The 22215-nt window shown below is 37.0% G+C and overlaps 1 protein-coding gene across 1 annotated transcript in view; it reads right to left on the bottom strand.

Annotated features, from left to right (window-relative positions):
- Positions 1-22215, bottom strand: part of Efhc2 (EF-hand domain containing 2) — a 146112-nt gene that overhangs the window by 92635 nt on the left and 31262 nt on the right. The window contains exons 3-5 of the mRNA XM_027927318.2: positions 14752-14902; positions 3689-3912; positions 500-751 (exon numbers count right to left, since the gene is read on the bottom strand). Coding sequence (XP_027783119.2) covers positions 500-751; positions 3689-3912; positions 14752-14902 — 627 coding nt within the window. The remainder of the gene's footprint in view (positions 1-499; positions 752-3688; positions 3913-14751; positions 14903-22215) is intronic.

A 22215-nucleotide genomic window follows, 5' to 3' on the forward strand; every position in this document is an offset into this window, starting at 1 on the left:
TCACTACACTTGGAAGAATCACTCACTTCTGTGCATATACTTGTGTACGTGTGTGTGTGCACGTGTACACACAAACATGGGTACATTTGTATGAGTATTCACAACCCAGACCAACACCATGGGCTCACCTCAGGAGAGCTTCAGGGGCCACACACACAATGCCCCATCCAAGGCCATGAGCAAATCTTTTACTAGGGAGTCCTTTACTTTCATTTGACTGATTGTGAACTCAATGGCAAATATGTGCTTTCTCTTAGATTTTACTTTTTCCCTTTACTTACCTTAAATCCAGAATGTTTCAATTCTAATTGGTCAGATTCTGTAGATTACTTTCATAGATGTATATTAACAGAGGACACAAGATGAAAAATTTCTAAATTGCACTATTATAAAAGGGTAACTGTCAATACACAGGCATAACACACAACATTCCCAATAGTGACTCAGATCTCTTGACCCACAAGCAAACTTAGAAAATGGTTGTGTATCTACTGCTGACCTTGGGTAGCTTACTCCTCCGGAGGAACCATGACATAGCATCTCGGCCTGAGTTGTGTGGTATCACTTCTTTGATTTCCACAGTATCGTCAGACAAGAAGTAATGCAGGACGAGTTCTCTCCGGTCCCCAAACAACGAGTCTGAGTCATCCCATAGGCAGAAGAATCGCAAAACCTTCCCATCATATTGGAGGAACTGTTTCAGAGTGTCAAAGGACTCATAAGGACGAAAGGGATCTACACAGTCTAGTTTCTGCAAATGGAGAAAATGTCAGATATAGTTGCAGGTTTTGCATGGTCACTTCTGGGATGGAAGTAATAAATTGACATAAAGATACATTTTCTATTGACTATTCTATGATATTTTTAAAGATTTCAACTGGCTCTGACTTACATATGTATGCATCAATAACCAGTTTTACCCTTAAGTATACTGACAAGCATCAGGAAGTTTTTCCTATTTTATTAAACATTATTTTAATACACCAAATTATCCTTCTGTAATGTTTTTTAAAACTGACTTTTCTCAAAGACTTAAAGCTTTCGTTTGAGAATGGACAAAATTAATCTATGGTGACAGAAATCAAAATAGAATTACTTCTAGATAGGGGATTTGATCAGAAAGGGGGACAAAGGAACTTTGTGGAGTGATAGAAATACTCTACATCTTTTTTTTTTTTTCATTGCAGTGCTGGAGACTGAACACATGACTCACATATGCTAGACAAATGTTCTACCACTCTACTACATCTCCGGTCCCAGTCCAATGGATTACCCAATTGTATGCATTTTCCAGCACTCATTGACCTGTATGCTTTAATACTATGAATTTGATCCTATGCTAATTATAACTCAACTAAATAAAATCATGTGTCTTTTCACTGGAACTTCATATCTGTGAATGCTTCTGACTCATTCAGATTTTTATGAAGGTAAAAAAGAAGAAATATATTCATGATTTTATTTTGGAAATGGAAGAGGAGCAAATGGAGAACTTCTGTTCCACACAGAAGCCCATGTCACCTAACCTCAGCCCCAGAAACAGAGAGCTCTGCAGTATTCTTTGGTATAGCTCTCCCCTCCATTTGCATGTTCTCAGCCCCATCTTGGAGAAAAACTGCCTCCATTCTAACTGATGAAGCTAAATAGGATTGTTATATAAGGAAGTACTCATTGGCAAGGGAAGTATTGTCCCAAATTGGGTTATGTAATCATTTTGGAAATTCTTGAAATGTTCTATCTGTCCAGGGCAGTCTAAATACAATCTTACCCCCCAAGACAGGGGGAGATACAATGGCTTTCCAGAGACTCTTCAGTCTTATCCTTGATATTTAAACAAAATTAGGGAACCACGACTTTCATAGATTAAAAAAAATATTGCGGGGGGACTAGATGATCTCTTAGAAATGCAGTATTGATTATATACCATTGGGATCCTTTTCAGTTCAAATTAAATTGTCTAATTTTACATTTCAAGGCAGCAACACTAAAGAACTAAATGCATAAAAGTCAATATAAAAGGTTATATTGACTAATTGTCCAAGGTTTCTATATTCACTGAAGAGTTTTCTCCCTGAGGGAATAAATGCTAAAATGATCCTCCTAATCAGAAAGAAAATTATTTAAAACCATTTCTTGGCTGTTCTTGGTATTTATTCTCAATTCTTGGCACAATACTTCTTTTTTCTTTATAACCTTATAAAATCCTACAGTGCTTTTTGCAGTTTCATATAAGAGATCACCATTCACAATTGCTATCATATAATACCAACTGATAGTGAATGAGTTGAGCCATTTGCAAGGGGTGGTAATTCAAATGAGTCCATTTCCTTCAGGATCTCTCTGGTGCTTCTAATGACTTTATATTTATCTAGACTCTTTTGTCTAGGACATTTGGAAAAAATAAAAATGAACCTAAACCAAAAAAAAAATCTCTTTATACGCTGATACACCTTCATTTTATCTTAGATATTGCAGAATCAGTTTTATATAAATTTTATTTATACATATATATGTATACGTATGTATAATTCTCAGGAGGTTTGAATGCCTATAACATTAAAGGATAATTTGGCTGGTACTAGGAGACAGGTATAGATGAATAATCCTACATGCAGCTTTTAACAAGAAATCATAGGAGAATTTGATTTTAAATTTTGTTATCTTTCTATAAGGAAATGAATTATAAGTTTTAAAACAATAAAAATCAGATGAAAGGAATCTATAGGAATAAAAATGAGACTAGTGGTTGTCCCTGGGTAGGGAGAGGAACTAATTAGAAAAATGTGTAAGAGAACTTTCTGGAGGGAAGGAAATATTCAACATCTCAATTTGGGTGTAAGTTGTATGGGTATATGCATTTGTTAAGATTCATCCATTAGTATATTTAATGTCTGTATTTCACTGTGTATAATCATATGTCAATAAAAAAGAAAAGGGAAACAAATGACAATAACAAAAATCAAGGTAAGACTTAAGAGATTTGCATTCAGACCCAGCAAGAAGACTAGCTTGGTATGTGACTTCCAATGAGACTTCCCCTTTTGGGTATTTAGATGCTTTTAGAAAACATAAAATTTGGGTCAAAGAATCATTTAAAATCTCCAGAAAGATAACAATAATACTGAATCTTCACTCCCTATAGTAACTGGAATCAGACTTTGAAGAAAAGCATCTTTTCATAATAGGGAGACAATAGAATCATGGCACTCTTCACTATTTCAGGACATTTCAGCATTCAATGTCACCATAAGAAGAGACGGGAATTCTAAGGAGGAAGAAAAAGGTAGACCCACAAGGATTGGTATAGTAAGTAAGTAGCAGAGAAGCAAAGATTTTTCCAGCCAGTGTTAAGTAACTAAACCCAGGAGAGACAAGCCATGGAACTGTGGGCCCAACTTAAATGCTATAAGTGATCACAAAGGGAATCGTGGGCTCCTAGAAACTGTTCCACCTAAGCAGCTCACAGAATGCTCCTGCCTGGAAAAGAAACTCCACAGAAAAAACTGGGATGTGTGGTTAGTTAAGCAATCATTCCTGTTCTGAGGCCAACTCTTAGCCTTCCCTTCAACCCAAAGGAGAACAGGACAACTCGAGTAATGATGGCCCCAAAAGCTCTTTCACAGTTGCATCAGGAACACCCTTTACTAACCCTCCAAGACAAGAACTCACAGACGCATCAATTTCTTACCTCTCTCCGCACCTTCATATAAGGATCTTCTGGACAATGTCCAGGGGGGTTTAATTTCACTCCTATTTTCTTCAAAAAGTTTTTTGTGAATGCATCACATTCATAAATCTTGAATGTCCGGCCATAGAAGACAACATCTGTGTTGATATTGAAATGATATACAGTATAAAACTGATCATCATCAGGGGGTGGGAGAGAAATCCGATGACGGCGGATAAAAGTCCCTGTGGCATGAAGTAAAAGACAACTGTTGTATCATGCAGCAGCTAACAAGAAGTTACAGTACATCTTAGTAAAAATTCTATATGCCTTCCAACAACAGGGCAAAGGACTTGTCCTAGGAGGCATTTAGTACATTCAAACTCTAAGGGAGTCAGAGGGAGCTGAGACCTCAGAGGTCCAAAGTTCTTTTTTTTATTTTTTAAGTTGTAGATGGACACAATATCTTTATTTTATTTATTTATTTTTTTATGTGGTGCTGAGGATCGAACCCAGTGCTTCATGCATACGAGGCAAGTGCTCAGTCACTGAGTCACAACCCCAGTGCAGGTCCAGAGTTCTTTGACCAGCCTGGCACATGAGTAGAGGGATCTGAGTGGTATTAGAGAAGATATTTTAATAAACCATAAATACTGGGGTGGGGTAGGGTATGAAAAAAGAAGACTATAAGAAGAGTGACCAAAAATGCCACATTGCCATCATGTCTTCATAGAACAAACAGGTTCAATTTCAGCCACTAACACTCAATGTACACAACTAACCAAGGCATTAAGGCCCCAAAGCAGAGTGCTCATAAAAATACATATTCCTGGCTCAAAAAAAAAGTCAATAAGCTGCAGTATGTTAGGTGCCAACATGGTGATTTACAGCTTCGATAAGTATGAATGACTTTAGGCTAATGTGAAGCTTCATGATTTCTTTTCCCTCTATCAATTTAATCTTTCTTCTTCCTCTACAGCCTCTGTCCACCTCCATCCAACCACTGCCATCAGGTGGAGGTCACAGGAGGCTTCATAGTTTTATCCAGCACTCTGGGTTAAATCTTGTTTTTGTTTAACCAGGGACTGAACTCAGGGGCACTCAACCACTGAGCCACATCCCCAGCCCTACTTTGTATTTTATTTAGAGACAGGGTCTCACTGAGTTGCTTAGAAAGGTTTTTAATCTCATCCCATCATCCCCTTCTTTCGGATGCCCACTTGCTTCTGAGTAGAGAAAAAGGGCAGTTTATTACTTAGTAGCAGTAACAGTAGCAATAGAACATCTGCATTTTTTGCACCAGCTTCCTAAGCCCCAATTCCCACTGGAGGACACAATATGAACCAGACAACAGCTGTACACCCAGTAGGTTACAGGACAGGAGAGGATGCTAGAGCTTAGGGAACCCGAATCTGCTACAGTGAGCGATAAACAGCCTTATTAAACTGAACAGGCAGTAAGCCCATTTGCCCTTTGTTCTGGAGGGTGACACTACCTCTATCTTCTGAGGCTGAATGCAAACTAGCAAAATCTTCACTCTGCTCTAGAGGGAGAGACTGTCTTTATCTTCCAAAGCTGTTTGTATATATAAATGCCCCTGAAGAGAGTCCAGAACAAGGAGCAGTCAGTGCCTCAGTGAGAGGTACAAAAATGCAAGATACCCATGGAGAATTGTCTCTTAACATGTATAACTGACTTGGGCCTAAGAACCATCTCCAAGAGCGAGCAGAGCAACCTGAGGATCTCATGGTTCAATAATAGTTGGCTTGTGTAACCTCTGTATGGAGGTATTTTAATATAAAGATGTCAACCTATCTTCTTTGTATTTTATGTGGTACTGAGAATGGTGCCTTTTCCAAAATCTAGAAATACTTAGAAATTATTCGTTCCTTATTCATTAAGGAACATTTAATTAATATCTTTATGTGCCAGGAACTGTGCTGGGCTCTGTTCCATTACTCCACTTATCATCTTTTCACTCTGTTGAGGGGAAATTAACTAAAATCATTTTCATCTTCTTTTCTTTGTAGCAATTTTTAATTACTTGGTACATTAAATTAAGATAATAAAACTATAAAATTAGAACTGGCCTAGAATATTTTTAAATATACTACATAAAAGATGATATAATTTTACTGCAAAAATTATTCTTCAATTAGCCTTTAATTCATGCCACTGAAAACAGTATGCAAATTATTTAATCATTCAAGATTAGACATTTAGAACAAATTGCATACTTAAACATCTATAAAAGGATGGGCATTTCAGGTATTTTCAGGATCCATTATATACCTTTTTAAAAATACTTACATTGTGACAGTTTTTAAACTATATAAGATTAACTCAATAGTGAGGAGCTTCTTCAAAAATTCCATCTATCTTGCATTTGTAGTTCATTATAAAAATTCAAATAAGCAAGTCAGTGCTGGTTTTTGTTCTGTAAGACTCTGAAGAGGAATCCTATATTTTTCTAGATATGAAGAACTGGCCCACCCACTGGGCTTTTAAATAATAATAATCACAATCATCATCATAGCCCTAGGATAGAATTTCAGTTACATTTTCTCATTTAATCTTCAATAATCCCATGAGACACTTAATACATGAAATATGAATATTCAGTTTATGAATGAGAAAACCAAAGCTCAGAGCACTTTGAGTGCTTAAGTTGCCAAGGCCAAGGTCATGTACTAACAAATGGCAGAAAAAGATCTTGAATTTGAGATTTCAGACATGAACTAAAAACCATTACTTTCCATAATTTTCACTGAAATGTATATCACTGTACTGTAGCCATAAATTACTTAAGGGAAGGAAAGGAACCATAGGCAAAACAGAATAAAAATGGGCAGAAGAGCTAGCCACCATGAAAAGGAGAGAGACTGATTATGGAGCTCTTTCAAAAGAACAGCCTATCTCTGTTCTAAGGGCAAATTTCCAGAGAGGGCCACTTGTCCAACAGCAATCCCCACTGTAAGGACAGCACCACAGCCTTACCTGTCCTTCCTAGGAGGCTGCATATCTCAGGCTCCCATACTCCTCTTACCAGATGTTTCTTAGGAGAGGCCAGGGAAGTTCTTTGTAATAAAAGAATCCTGACCATTCATGGGTTGGAGAGGAAAGGCAGAGCTAACACTACACAAGAAATTTTTTGTTAACCAGGATTCCAACATCACAATCGCATGTTAATCAGAAAACTGATGTGGGCCATTTGAAATGTATAGTTGCACATGAGAGCTTTCAATAATATATTCCTGGGATCTCTCAACTGTGTCCTTTGAGGATTAAAAATTCTATTTATTGTAATTTGTGTGTTTTTAGTCTTCCATGATAAATGGCAGGAGTTTGTTCTGGAATGTCAAAGAAATGGGCAGGATGCCATGTCTTTGGCACACAACAAAAAGCAGCTGGATCATCAAGGTAGATAAGCCAAAATAATGTTACAAAATGGAAAAAACAACTAAAGCACCATGTCTGCCCTTTAAGTTTTCCGATGATGTTTATCTTCTTAAGTGCCCCTAATGACAACTGGGACACATGTCCAGGCATCAAGTACCCCCTTTCCAGCTTGTCCTCATCTTCGTATTTTACATCTATCTTCCTTTTTAAAAGCCCTGTTATTTGACTATATTCTGCAAGCTTTAACTTTCTAACATTCCCCTATGATTTAGATCAAAGTGGCCATATAACCATTTCTGTTTAGTGTGTTTTCATGTCATTCAATAGGGACCTGCCTTAGATTTGGCTCATAGCACTAAATTTAGTTTTTAGGAACTCACCTTCCAGAAGTAAGTTTCCAACCTCTTACATCTATCTTAATTGTAAGTATGTTTATTTCATTTTTGTATCACTGCAGACCTTGGGTACATCCAAGACTAGAGGGAGGCATTTCTTAGATGAATAAATATACAACTCGAATGTTCTCTTATCACCATGTCTACTAAATTTGTATCAAAAAAAAAACAAAAAACTAAGAGCCTTAATAGTGATCAACACGATAGGGTACCTTACCTCCCTTTGCCCTCACTATATTACTCCACTAAAATCACTATTCCAGTTTTTCTATTATTTTTCAAAAATGTTATCTTTAGAGTTTTGTTTTCACAAGAATAACTTTTTAAATATAGATAATCAAGCCCCTGCCTTTAAGCAAATGAATAAACATTTTAGAATTCCATATCTCTGATCATAATGAAAACTAATAACCCTATGCATTTCCCCCTTAGCCACTGAATAAGCACCAAAATGATAGCTGGGCAGTTGCTCTAGTGTCCTCTTGCATTACCACCTTCTTGCCTAGTTTTCTTAATACAGGCTCTATAATCTGCTCCCAAATATCTCCCAACTCCTTACCCCACCCCTTACCACATTTTTATCTTGTGTTCTACCTTTTTCTTGCATCTTTATCTGGGGAAACTGTGTGTGTGTGTGTGTGTGTGTGTGTGTGTGTGTGTGTGTGTGTGTGTTCCTGGGGATTGAACCCAGGTACATTCTACCACTAAGCTACATCCCCAGCCCATTTTTTATTTTTGAGAAAGGGCCTTGAACTTGTGATCCACCTCCCTCAGCCTCCCAAATTGCTATTATTATAGACATGTACCACCATGCTTGACTCTGGAGAAACATTTGAGCTACCACTCCAATGCCATCTTCTCTAGTGGATATTGGTTTATCCTCCTCTGTTCCCTCAAGTACCTGGTACCATTTATGATGCCTGCATTGTTTTATAGCCTTCTCCCTTCCCCCCTTCTTCCTTTCCTTCCTTCCACAAATATCCATTGAGCAGCCACCATGTACCAAATACCTATCTTCTCAGACTAGCAACTCAACTCCACTCTTAAATTCTACATAATTCCATTCCATTACTGCTCCAATGTTCACCCTCCACATTGCCAGATTTAGTTGACTGAAATACAGGATACTCAAGTTAAATTTGAAATCCAGAAAAATAATGAATACATTTTTAGTATAAGTATATCCCATGAAATATTTGAGACATAGTTACACTAAAAGATTCTTCATTGCTTCTCTGAAATTAAAATATAACTGGGCATCTTGTATTTTATCTGGCAGTCCTACTGCTACCCCCTTCTGCTTTATGAGATATAGCACTTATATATGGTGTATACCTAATATGAATGAATGGTATACAAAGGGCTGATTTCTATTTTGTGATTACATTTGCTTCATTCAAGTAGATTATCTCAGAGGATTAAAAAAAAAGAAATACTACATAATTGAGGAGCCCAAACAAATCATAAGTGAATTTATCCAAAGATGTACTAGGAACCATATAAAAGCCAGTTCTTGACCCCAAGACTCCAGAACAAAAAATTCTGGGGTGGGCTAGGAAATTCTGATGATTGCTCCCAACTGAAATCAACTGGTATGGACCATGCTGGAAGTCATGGCATGTTTCTATTCATTATCTTTTCTTTAGCATAAATTAGTTTGGATTTAGTAGCATTAGACTGACATTTATTCTGTTAGACAGGTAGAAGTTAAACTACTGGGTTTACCTCTGACATTCCTGGCCTGACATAAAATTATTTTAACTACATTCCAGCAGAAGAGCAACAAATTCTATAAATATAACATATCTACCCAAAAGAAAGTGATGTCCTGGCAAGAAATGAAAGCAAGCCTTGAATTGAAACAGTGACTTACTTGACTCATAACACACAAATCTCTTTGCCAACAAGAACTTGTGAATATTAAAAATATGTTTTTCTGATTAGAAGCTGCTTGTAACTAAATGCCTATTTTGGCACCATGCTAATGGATGCATCTTTTGTTTCTGGCTTATTCCAAACTCTGGCCACCCTTTAAAAAAATTACATGGTAATAGAGACAATTAGGGGTTTTTTTACATATTTATACAAACATGGAGTGTATCTCCTACTGAATTGTGAGATTCACGGTGGTGTATTCATATATGTATATAGGAGAATTATATCAGATTCATTCCACTGTCTTTCCTATTCTTAGCACCCCATGTGGGGAGGGGCGCTATAATTCATCTATTTGCACTGATTTCAGAATGGTCAGGTCTATGAGAAACAGGTGCAACCAGCCTCCCAGTTCACTGGGAAAATAGCAAAACCCTGTGAAGTGACAGGAACACCATCAGTGCACAGCACCTAAATTTGACCCCTAGCCTCTTCCCAGAGCCCACAGGTATATGGAAGGAAGGCAGGTCAAGACCACTCAAACCACACACACACACACACACACACACAAACTACCTAGCACATCCCACCAAGGTCTGAACCCCAGGCTCATTCAATTTGTTTTCTTTTTCCCTATTATTTAATTTAGGAAAGCATTTAAAGGCTTTTTCAAACTATTCACTGTCCAGACAGAACTTTTTTTAGCAAGAATCATGGTATTAAATATTTCAAGAGATACTGGTTTCTTTCTAAACAAAGTTTGATGACAGAGTGGTTATTCATGTTTGCTTTCGACAGGATTTGCTACAGCCCTCCAGGTTTCTCCACTCTGCTGACAAACTCAATGTCGTTACACAGTGTGATTACTGTGTATTCTGTCCACCATCCTCGAGCTGCAACTTCACACAGAGAAATTTCCTGATCACACACAGTAAACCGATGAGAAATTCTACAATTTTCTGCAAAGATTTTAAAGTAGTCTTTCTACTCAGGGTTCTTCTTTGTCTTTATGAATAACAATCTTTCTTTCTTACATAAAAATTATTTTCAAGTGCATCATTATGACTATCTTCAACTTGTCTTTGGAATCTACCTTTGTGAGATTTGAAATTGAGGCTGAGAGAATTGAAAATCTTATTAAGAGCCTTTCCAAGATCATCCTAGAGGTTGTATTTCATATTTCTTCTTGGCTGGTTTAATAAAACAAAAATGCACTGGACAGGGGCCAGTGAGCTATAGGAATATGAGTTTTCACTTAAAAAGGAATAATAATAAAAATATAATCCAGGTTTGGGATATATATAATGCAGGTTTGAGATAGTGTGTGGCCTTCATTGTATCATTTGGGCAAATTTGGTGTTTTGACTGGGAAAGTAATCAGAAAATAAGCAGTTTGGTCAGAAAAGCAATATTGTCATCCACCTAATCAAATATACTTGAGTAAAACAGATGCTCACAGAAATGAAAAGTTGTAAATTATCTCTTTCTGTACTTAAAAATAATTTTATAAACATTTTTAATACATTCTTTACAAACTTTAAAAACTGCCTTATATATGTTAAAAATGACCCCAAAGTCTAAAACTATAGTCCCTTAAAAATAAAATGTCACATTTTTAACCTTAAATTATGTCAGAACCTTTTTTAATAAGTTGGGCTGAGGTTGTAGCTCAGTGGTAGAGCACTTGCCTAACAGGTATGAGGCACTGGGTTCAATTCTCAGCACCGCATATAAATAAATAAATAAAGGTCCCTCAACAACTAAAAAAATATTTAAAAAAATATTAAGGCATTTCCATATTTCCTAGACCATTCAGTCAAGTTTGGAACCAAAGAACAATGAGGACAACTTATATGGCCTTCTTCTCCCTCTACTAGAAAAACCAGCAGAGATACTAAATCAAATCCTCTTCCTCTTTGCACCACGTCGGCAGCAGCACTCCTTCAATACAGTGGAACAGACTGATTCTGGTCATGATCTGAGTACTCATGATTCCCAATTCACATTTTTAGTCTTTATTTTTATAGAAAATTCATCCTGAAGTTCCACCTGCCTAGTGGATATCACACATAGATGTCCTAATTCCTTCAAAGGCCTCATGCCCCCAAACAAACATACCAGAACAACAAACCCCAATCCTGCCCCATACTCTGTGCTCCATACTCCTGGACTTTTTACAAAGGTATCACCATCCCTTTTACTAGAGATCTCTGAAGCAATCAGCTAGGACTCTGGTATAGCTCAGTGGTAAGAGTTCTTGCCTAGTAGTCACAAGGCCTTGGGCTTAATCCCCAGCAACACACACACACACACACACACACACACACACACACACAAGCAAATTACCCCCTAAGCCTGTTTTCTTTTAAGTAAAAGTCACAATGGCAATACCAACTTTAGATAGTCATTGGAGGATTGTATGAGATAATAATGGTAAAGTACTTACTTTATCATAGATATTTCCCTTCCTCAATCTCTATATTTAGTCACCAAAGGCCTATCAACTCTGCCAACCAAAGGTCTCTCAAATCTTTCCCCAGCTTTCTAGTCCTACTTCCATTGTCTTGGTTTGGACACTTAGCATTTCTAGCCAGAACAACCATAAAACTCCTGGACTAGTCATTATGCTCCCTTTCCTCTTCAATCTGCTGGTCTGTAAACTCCATGAGATCAGAGCATGATAGGTCTTAATCATCTTGTCCTTTCTCCCAAAACCCAGAATAATGCCTAGCACAGAACAGGTATTCAACAAACACTTATTGGCAATGCCAAGTGGCTTCAAATTCATCACCCCAAGCACCAGACACAATAAAGCCATGCTGTAAGAAAAGCCTCAGTCTTATGAGCATTGAGAAAAGTCCTTTGCACACTGAAATAAGGCTACATGACAACCTTTTCTCAGAGGCCCCTGGCCTCCAAATTCCTGTTTCTGCTCCCTTGAACTCATTATAGTACACCACTGTGGAAGCATCAGGCTTAAATAAGTAGTTAGTAAGCAAAAACTTCATTCAACACAGGCACAAATCACAAGATGTGTTAAGTAATGACAAGAAGGAAGTAAGTAGGATATGTATGTGTTAAAAACAGAAAGGAAGGGATGGAAGGACCAAGAGATAACTAATTTTCAGTAGGTATTAAATATACATGAGGCACCTGGGCTCTAAATATTCATGAGACACTAAATATACAAGAGACACTAAATATTCATGAATACTCAATATTCATGAGGCCTTAATTCGGCCACTCATTCATTAGCAACAACAATTCTGGCCCCATGGACCCTCTGTCCAAGAAACACAAACAAAACCCATGATTATTCATCACTCTTACTGGTGAGCTACAGCTGTGACCAAACACTCGTCTCTCCAATAGAGCAATGATGTGCCCATGGACCAGGGCATTTTCTGTCTGTGGTTCTCCTTGCTTGACCCTCAATTCTGGTCTCCAAACCACATTATCCACAGCTGAGGTTGTGAAGGAGAAGGGGTGGGGAACAAACTATTGCCTATCTCAGGATTAAGGCAGTGTGGTCATTCTACCCACTTGAACTTAGCCCACAGTATGTAAATCTACCCTTTCCCCTGTCTTCTCTCCGTGCAGTTTTATTGTGGGGTGGGGGGTGGGGTTCTGCTGCTGGGAATGGAATCCAGGGCCTTGCCTATATTAGGCAAGTGTTCAACCACTGAGCTACATCCCCAGCCCTTGTTGTGCATTTTAAATTATGTAATCTATTGTATGATTCATGCATTTTAATTTCACCCACAATTTTAATTTCTGATCTGTGGCCTCTGGGGGAGCATGTATGCATGCTTTTTAGAGGCCACCGTTGCATCAAGATAATATCCTAGGCAACACCATGGCTGGATACCACATAGAGGACATGGTAGAAGATGCAGAAATGGAGGCAGGGAGACCACGGTTGGCAGTTATTCCATCCTCCAATCAAGAGATGAGAGTAGCTCGGATTAGAATGGTAGTAAATAGGCCCAAAAGACATGGATAAGTTCAGAATACATTTTGCTAGGAGAATGAAGAACAGGAATGGTAGGTAAGTATGAACAAATGGAGAAAGTAAAAGAAGTAGAGATTGTAGTAAGAGAAAATAATTCAGAGTCTGAGATAATGGAGATGGGACTATTCCAAAAGACAAAGAAATGACACTGCACCCAAGGACTGTAGTTGTTCAAGGAACAAAGACCCTGGAAGAATATTTACATTAATGATCCAACCAACAAAGAACATTTACATCAATGATCAAACCAACACTCAACTCCCCTGCAATGCCTGGACTAAACCATCAGTGAAAAACAACACCTGACCCTTGCCCAGGGGCATCCATTTATAGCAATGAATGTGACTCTTTACTCCTCCACTCTACACCAAACCCCCACCCTTAATTCCATCCAAGGCCAACCAGGGCCATCCACTACAACTTCTGGCAGCTCTCTGCTTGTAAGTTCTTTCTCTTTCTGACCTCTAGCTTCCATCCTTGAGGATACAGAAAATGTGATCATCCTTCCTCCATATGATACTCCCTTAGATATCTAGAGACATTTATCAGACACACTTGAGTCCTCCTGTTACAGAAAAATATTGTTTTTCAGTATTCTGTCTTACACATGACAAACTTTCAGTCCTCACACCATCATGGTTAATTACTGTCCCCTGAAGGTATCCAGAATTCAACATCATCCCGAGGGATGGACCCATAGCACAACCAGAACTAATCAGTCACTTCCCTTGATATCTTCTTCCATACTCTAATAATGCAGCCTTGGATTAGTTCCTCTGGTGGTGGCCATGTCACAGAATTAAAACACAAACACACACACACACACACACACACACACACACACACACACGTATCTGTAGCTGAAGATGAGTACAGAAAAAATGGATGCTATACACAGGGTGAAGGAACAAGGACTTTCTGTTAGGGTACCATCAATGTTTTGTTAATTACCATAAATGATGTTAGTTAACAGGAAGAAGAGAGGGTAGTTTAAACAAATGACAGTAAATTCAGGAAAGAATATCAATCTAAAAGTGGCAACAGAGAATAGCTTTCTCTTCTCCATTGATAATGTTGTGCAAAAAGCAATTGTGGCCGTGACAAAGAGACCAAAGGATTTGAGGACAAAGTCAAAGACACATGAGAATTTGCTCATACTGGAGCAGCACCTGAAAGGATACAATATGCCACAGAGCAGTGAGAAAAATGATTGAAGTATGTGGGGTAGAAGGCTGATTAAGTCACTATGACTAATTAAACACTAACAGCATCCTTCTATCACCATTGCCAACAAGTTAGATACCTAAGGATTAGCATGAGCTTTTTAAAAAGCTAAAAGAAAGACTGTATATAAAGGCAAGAGTTAGAAGTGAAAGAATCATAATGCTGCTTAAAATAAATACCTTGAGGCAGTCCGCTATTTTTCACCTCTGGTTCATTCACTTGAATTGTGTCATCTTCAAGGTAGAAGTAGATTTTATAGTATCTTATTCTATAGTTTTCTTGGTTTTTATCAGGCACTTCATCTTCCACATAGGCATCAAAAGATAATACCTTTTGGAATCATAATTAAAAACCATGAAAGAAATCAGCAAACTTAAAAATCAATAAAGCCCATAACCGTCAGTATTAAGAAAAGGGATGAGGAGATTTTTTTCAAGATATTCCACACATCAGCAATGAGAATGGATATACAATCAAGGTTACAGTACATATAGATTATTTTATAATTTCATCACTATCTGGTTAGAACAAAGGAATGATATTCAAGTAATAAATCCACCAATCAGCCCTACCATAAACTTAACTAGAGTTTGTCTTTGGAATTTCACAGTGGGATTCTAAATCTATGTGTTAGACAAAATATTCTTTCTCACATGATGAATATAAGTTTTGTGATTTTTCCCATCAAAAATAACACAAAGCTACTTTGGTTCTGGGCTAAAATTATCCTGACTCTTGCTCCTACTGACTGTTTATCCTGAGGTAATTCAAACAGGCAGATCCTAAATTCTTCCAAAGCAAGGAGACTTCACCTCACACTTTTCCAGGAGCCTCAAAGAGCCTAGTTCAATGCTGGATCCAGACTCATCTCATCTTACATTGTATGACTGGGGGCAGGTGGATTCTAATGCTCTTATGGCAAAAATCAAAAGATAGTAAAAAATATCTGGAATACCCTGGAAAACTGTGCCTTTCTGCAAGTGAAACAGTCCTTTTCTCTCCTGTTGAAGCAGATATCTGTCTGCCTTTTCTTCAAGATCAGGTGAAAAAGTCTTTATGCTTAGATGCCATGTGGTATAAATATGTATCTTTAACCTTTGGAATCACCCCCAACAGGGCGACCTGCTCACACATTGAGGAGGACATGGAAATCAAGGACACTTGTGGGAACAGTATTATTTACACTATCATTTCAAGTTTAACCTGGAACTCTCAAGGAGTCTGTGCTCCATTTAAATATTCCCATTGTGGGGCTGGGGTCATGGCTCAGTAATAGAGTGCTTACCTAGCTTGTGTGAGGCACTGGGTTTAATTCTCAGTGCCACATAAAAATAAATAATTAAATTAAAGGTATTGTGTCCGTCTACAACTAAAAATATTTTTAAAAATATTCCCTTTGCCTCTCACTTTTGTTCAAATTTTATCATTGAAGTTGTAAAAGTTAATTATGCATATAACTCTAAGGTTATTCAACATAGACAATATGTATATTAATTTACTTTCTAGGGGCACTCAGCTATCCTAAATAAGAATAAACATTCCAGGAGTAGTTAGCAAATTTCTATCAGAAGCCCATACTTCAGAAGTAGCTAACAAAATGCCTGATCACCACAAGAAGCTTTGTTAGTCACCATGTTAGAAATGAGTTTAGTTAGTAAACTGATCATATTCACAACACACAGATCAGTTACCAGTGTTGACCAAGCCTGTCCTTATAGGAACAGGTTCTAAGAATCTAAGGATCTGGAGAACCCAGGGGTCCTACAACTTCATTCAAATGGTCCTATATTCAGTGGCTTTCTTGGGGAATTCATCTGGCCTGATTATAATTAGTTTAGCAAAAACCCAGTGCTATCAGGGTATCACATTTGTATTGAGAGAGAAGTTCAGGTAAGATGCTATTTGATGGGTATAGGATTTTTTTGTTCTGGGGTAATGAACATTTTGGAATTAGAGTTGATGGCTGTTCAACACTGTAAATGGACTAAATGTCACTAATTGCACACTTTAATTTGGCTAATGGTTAATTTTATGTTATGTAAATTTTACCTTAATTACAAAAACAATGTTAGACATTGAATTGTGTTGGACATTTTATATTATCTGAATTATATTTGGAACACCTAAAAAGAGATCTGGAGCTTCATTGAAATTTCAGCACAGTAAGTATTCAATTTGAAACCTTTTTTTTTTCTTTGTAATCAGGTAGGAAAGTGTGAAGAGAATATTCTTAGCTCTCATCCACCCCTACATATTGAATGCTACTGGTATAAATTTGTGAATGACTAAATAGGCATAGGCCAGTTGACAACAATTATCAAGTACATAATCATTAAAATATTTACCGATGAAATGATGCATAAAAAGAGAAGATATTTAAGGGGGAAATAAAGAGAGAAAGACTGGGCTTCAATATGCCCAGAAGATGAACACACTGGTATTTCATTTCCTGGTACCATGAGAATACAGGGCTGCCAAACTCCAACATGAAAGAGAGAGAACAAATCTGAGAATGATGGAGATAAAAAAGGAAGAGGGAAAGGAAATTGTAAAATGTGGCAAAGTAGAAGGTGAGAGAAGACACCAAATAGATTTAAAGTGATCTCACAAAGATAAATGACCTAATTGCAATGAAACCTGCAAAGAATCCAGAAAAAGAACCTAAAATAAAAACTGTTAGAAATGAAAATTTATAGAAACATAATTACAATACAAGGTTTTATCATAATTTATAAGTCAAGCAGAGACTAGATAAGAAAGGTTCTAGAAGATATAATTGGCTGCAATTTTCGTAAAAACAGAATGTCAATGCTCTTTGGCAGGGTGTGTGATCTTCAGTTCTCCACAGGCCTCCACAGGCCTTACAGTATTTATTAGAAAAGGTTACCTGCCTGATCCCCAACGCATTTGGAATTTTGATCTTAGCCTAGAGGACATAAAATATGAAATTAGTTAGCTTTCAATAATAGGTACATGGTTTCCTCATTATAAAGGGGAAAACATTTTCACATACATATTTCTGAATTCAGAGTATTTTTACAATTAAACCAAAAAGAAACTCAAAGCAGTCAGGAGTGCATTTTGATGGGCAAGTAGTTACAACTTAATGTATGGTACAAATTTAGCTTTGCAGAGAAAGAATTAATCATATTTTCATGTCAATCATTTGCTTTGCACTGCATATCCCAAATAGCTGGATTTTAACATTAATTTAGATTCCTGGTTTTTATTTAAAATGTTGTAAAAAGATTCTTGTCCAGTGTGGCACTAACAACAATAGCAAAAAATAATAACTGTGTGTAGAAAGTTTTCTGTTACAGGCTAGTCCACGCAATCATAAGGCTAAAGCAAAAGCCTAATGTCTCAGAATACATCACACAATTTTTAAAGATGGGGAGGTTGGTGTGACCAATGCATGAATGATAAAGACTATTACTCAGAAACCAAACATGTAAGTGTCAAAAACTCACAGCTGTATTTTCAGCAAAGTTGTTAGGAAAGAGGATGAAACATCAGTAACGTTAAATGAGTATTGACAATTTACAAAGAGTTCAACATCACAAATCTTGTTTAAAATGTTTTCGAAGCCAAGTTCAGTGACGTAGGCCTGTTCCTGTGGCTATAGTCCCAGCTGTTCATGAGGCTGAAGCAGGAGGATCTCTTGAGCCCAGGAGTTGAGACTGAAGAAGAAGAAGAAGGAGAAGGAGAAGGAGAAGGAGAAGGAGAAGGAGAAGGAGGGGGAGAAGGAGGGGGAGGGGGAGGGGGAGGGGGAGGGGGAGGGAAGAAGAAGAAGGGAAAAGAAACAAGGGTTGGGGAAGTAGCTCAGTGGTAGACTACTTGTCAGAGTGCTTGCCTAGCATGCAAGAAACCCTGGATTTGATCTCAGTACCACAATAAACAAACAAACAAACAGTTTAGGCTCTCTGTAAAAAAAAAAAAAGGGGCTCAGACTTAAATTATGAAGCACTCTTAGAAAAGATATGTAACAGTGAGAATAAATGCATGCTCTTCTAGGTTAGTAGATAAAAAATTTTGTGTACATTTAATTCAGTGTTATTTATTCTTCCTGAAAAAAGCTATCATTAAATCAATGGTTTCTCTCACAACTATAAACATCTTAGAATCAAGGAAATAAATGATAATAAATGTTGTTACATATAGAAGATGGCTCCTTTATACACGGCAATGGTTGATTTATAGAAATTTACTACATCAATTCACAAAAACAAGAAATTTTAAAAAACAGAAATTATATAAATTGTCACTGGTCACAAAGTAATACAATTAGAAATGTATAATGTAACTGTTAACAAAACTTGTCACTTCTAATAACTGCAAGTGAAGATAAATTTAAAACCTCAAAAAGTACAAAATCTAATAAAATTTAAAATTATATAAACTTATAGGATATAGGCAAGCCTGTAATCTGGGGATAAATTAATGAATTTATATTATTATACAAGAGAATTTACAGCTTGAGAGAGGAAAAATTGCTAACCTTGTTTCTTAGCTTTGGCTGCACATTAGCAATTAAAATAAAAAGACCAGACCTAAGCCTAATTAAATTAAATCAGAATCATTGAGGAGAGGAAGGAATTAGTATATTTTTAAAAGCTACTGATGGGGCTCAGGACATGCTGCCCCAAAATATGACACCTTGACATTTGAGAAGTCAGAAGAAACAGGATTGTTTCCTGACCTTCCCTGCTGTTCTCCCAAGAAGCAGGTCATAAAATCTAGGAAGGTCCCTTTCTGACCTTTTCCCTCCCTCTTTTCCTGAAGACCCTCATGCCACAGGAGTCCTCCCTATACCCAGAAAAGAATGCCACACAGGGATACAGAAAAGATTCTGAACAAACAGGTCCTGCTAGGTCCCCCTCAATTTATTACCATTAGTTTATACCTTTTGCTCCCAATCATACTTCTGCATGACTGTCCATAAAAAAATAATTCTCTCATTTCTTTGGGTCTTCATCTGAAGGCTCCCATGTCAGATGAAATTTTATTAACTAGATTGCATGGTTTCTCTTTTTAATCTGTCTTTTGTTAGAGATTTCTCAGCCATGAACCATGCACGGATAAGGAAAAGATACAATTTTTTTCTCAACCATGCTCCCCAGGTAATTCTGAAGAGAAGCCAGAGTTCAGAACCAATAGTTCAAAGAAAAACTTTTGAATATGCAAAAATTTGTCATAAAGATAACAAGTGGACCCAGCAGCTCTGGAGGTTAAGGCAAGAGGATCGCTAGTTCAAAGCCAGCCTCAACAACTGCAAGGCGCTAAACAACTCAGTAAGACTCTGTCTCTAAATAAAATACAAAATAGGGATGGGGATGTGGCTCAGTGACCAAGTGCCCCTGAGTTCTATCCCCCATAACAAAAAAAAAAAAAAAAAAAAAAAAAGGAAAAGAAAACAAGTGGAAAGCAAAAAAGCACAGATGAATTTGAAAGGAGAAAAACAACTACAATAAACAAATCCAGGATATTTTAAAATAAATTAGCTAAGATTCCAGCAAAGCTATTCAAGAAAGAAGATAAATAAAATCATAAATGAAACAGTTTGTGACACATATAATAAATTAGAGAAATTATCTTAAATTAAACCTGAAAGTAAATTTTAAATTCACAAATAAGTAATTTTCTATAATAATTATGACTCATCAAAAACAATGAATAAGCTAATAATGAAGGAAGATTGAAAAAATTATCAAAGAACTACTCTAACAAATGCTCCAGCTGGGATAATTTGCTAATGGATTCTTTCAAACTTTTAAGGAAAAAAAATCACCACATTATATAATTCCCCCTGGATACCAAAAAAGAAAGCCACAAAGGTGAATTCTAATGCCTAATAGATGTGCCGTAAAAAAAATAAACTCTATAGCAGCAGTTCTCACATTGGCTGTACATTAAAACCACCTGTAGAATTTTTTTTTAATCCTAATGCTTGGGCCACACCCAGGTACACACACACACACACACACACACACACACACACACACAATCAAGTCAGAATCTCTCTGGGTGGCTTCGGTCGGTATCAGTGATTTTTTATAGCTCCCCAGGTGATCACCAAGTGCAAGCCAAGGTTCAGAACTACTGCTACAGAGCAATTTCACTACTTGTGATTTTATAGAAGAACCTAACAAAAATACAAGCAAGCAGAATTTAATAGACCACAAGAGTTATAAACCACCTACACAAAAAGTAGCATTTTCCTCATATATGTAATGATGTTTCCAAGTTAGGAAATAAGAGCAAATACGTAATGATCTCATACCATTTCCTATCACATTTTAAAATGCAAGGGTAACTCTTGAACAAGATTACAAAGCATCTGCTTTAAAACAACATCTTTAAAAACCAACATTATATTTAATCAAATTATGCCTCTACCATAATCAGGGACAGAACAATAAAGCCCCTACAATCATCAATACTTAATACTCTTTTTAGAAGTTCTGGACAATGTAAAAAGATACAAAATAAAAATATTGGCAAGAAATAGACAAAAATTATCATTATAGGCAGATAAAATAATGGCACATGCAAACACTAAAAAATTAATAAATGAAAAGATGTCAGTGTAACCACAACTAAGTCAAAAATATTCTTATGTACTAGACAGTTAGAAAATGCAATGGGTGGAGGGATACTTTCCCCATTGTATTTTTATAATAGAATAAAAAAAATATGAAACCACTTAAAAGTAGTTTTAATTAAAATTTTGTGACCCAGATAAATATATATATATATATATATATATATATATATATATATACACACACACATATATATATATATATTTAGAAGACATAAAAGAACTTGACTAAAAATATAAGTGAAGTATATTCTGGATAAGCAGACTAAAAAAAATTCAAATTGATATATCACTGGTGTTTGCCGCAGTCTGGCTGGGCACAATCAGAAGCCACTTGTCAAAAGAAACTAACTTTATTTTTAGAACCAAACACGCCAAACAAAACAGCCTCTCAGGAAAAATCCTCAGAGCCTCAACTGCCACCACTGGCTTTTCACAAGCCTGTCTCTCCCCCCACAAGCTTCTTTCCACCTCCCACAATCCTCCTGCTCTTGAGGCCGATTGGCTGGGTCACGTGGGCAGAGCCAAAAAGTCCCCCAATGAGCAGCTCCGTGGTCTGAAAGGGCAGGGAAACAGTCCAATGAGCATCACCGCAGAGGAGCCAATCAGCTAGATGTTGCTGGGGCCGAGGAGCCAATCAGCTAGATGTTGCTGGGGCCGCTGTGAGCCAATCATCAGCCGGCAGCTGGATTGCTGGCAGCTGGAAGTTTGCTGGGGCCCCTTAGGCTGTGGCTCTCAACATGTGTTTTCAAGGGACTTAAAACTAAGTCCACCCAATAAACATCAACAAGTCAGCCTATTAAAAATAACCATTAGGGCTAGGGATATAGCTCAGCTGGTAGAATGCTTGCCTTGCATGCACAAAGCCCTGGGTTCAATCCCCAGCACCACAAAATAATAATAATTACTAATATTATTTAAATTAAGGGAAATGAAGTAGACCTAGCTACTTAAGATTTTTTACCTTAGCATAATACTTGAATTATTAAAATAATTCAATGCCATTGTAACAAGAGACACACTAGTCTGGAATAGAAAAGTA

The sequence above is a fragment of the Marmota flaviventris genome, chromosome X (genome assembly GCF_047511675.1).
Source record: "Marmota flaviventris isolate mMarFla1 chromosome X, mMarFla1.hap1, whole genome shotgun sequence".
Taxonomy (NCBI): domain Eukaryota; kingdom Metazoa; phylum Chordata; class Mammalia; order Rodentia; family Sciuridae; genus Marmota; species Marmota flaviventris.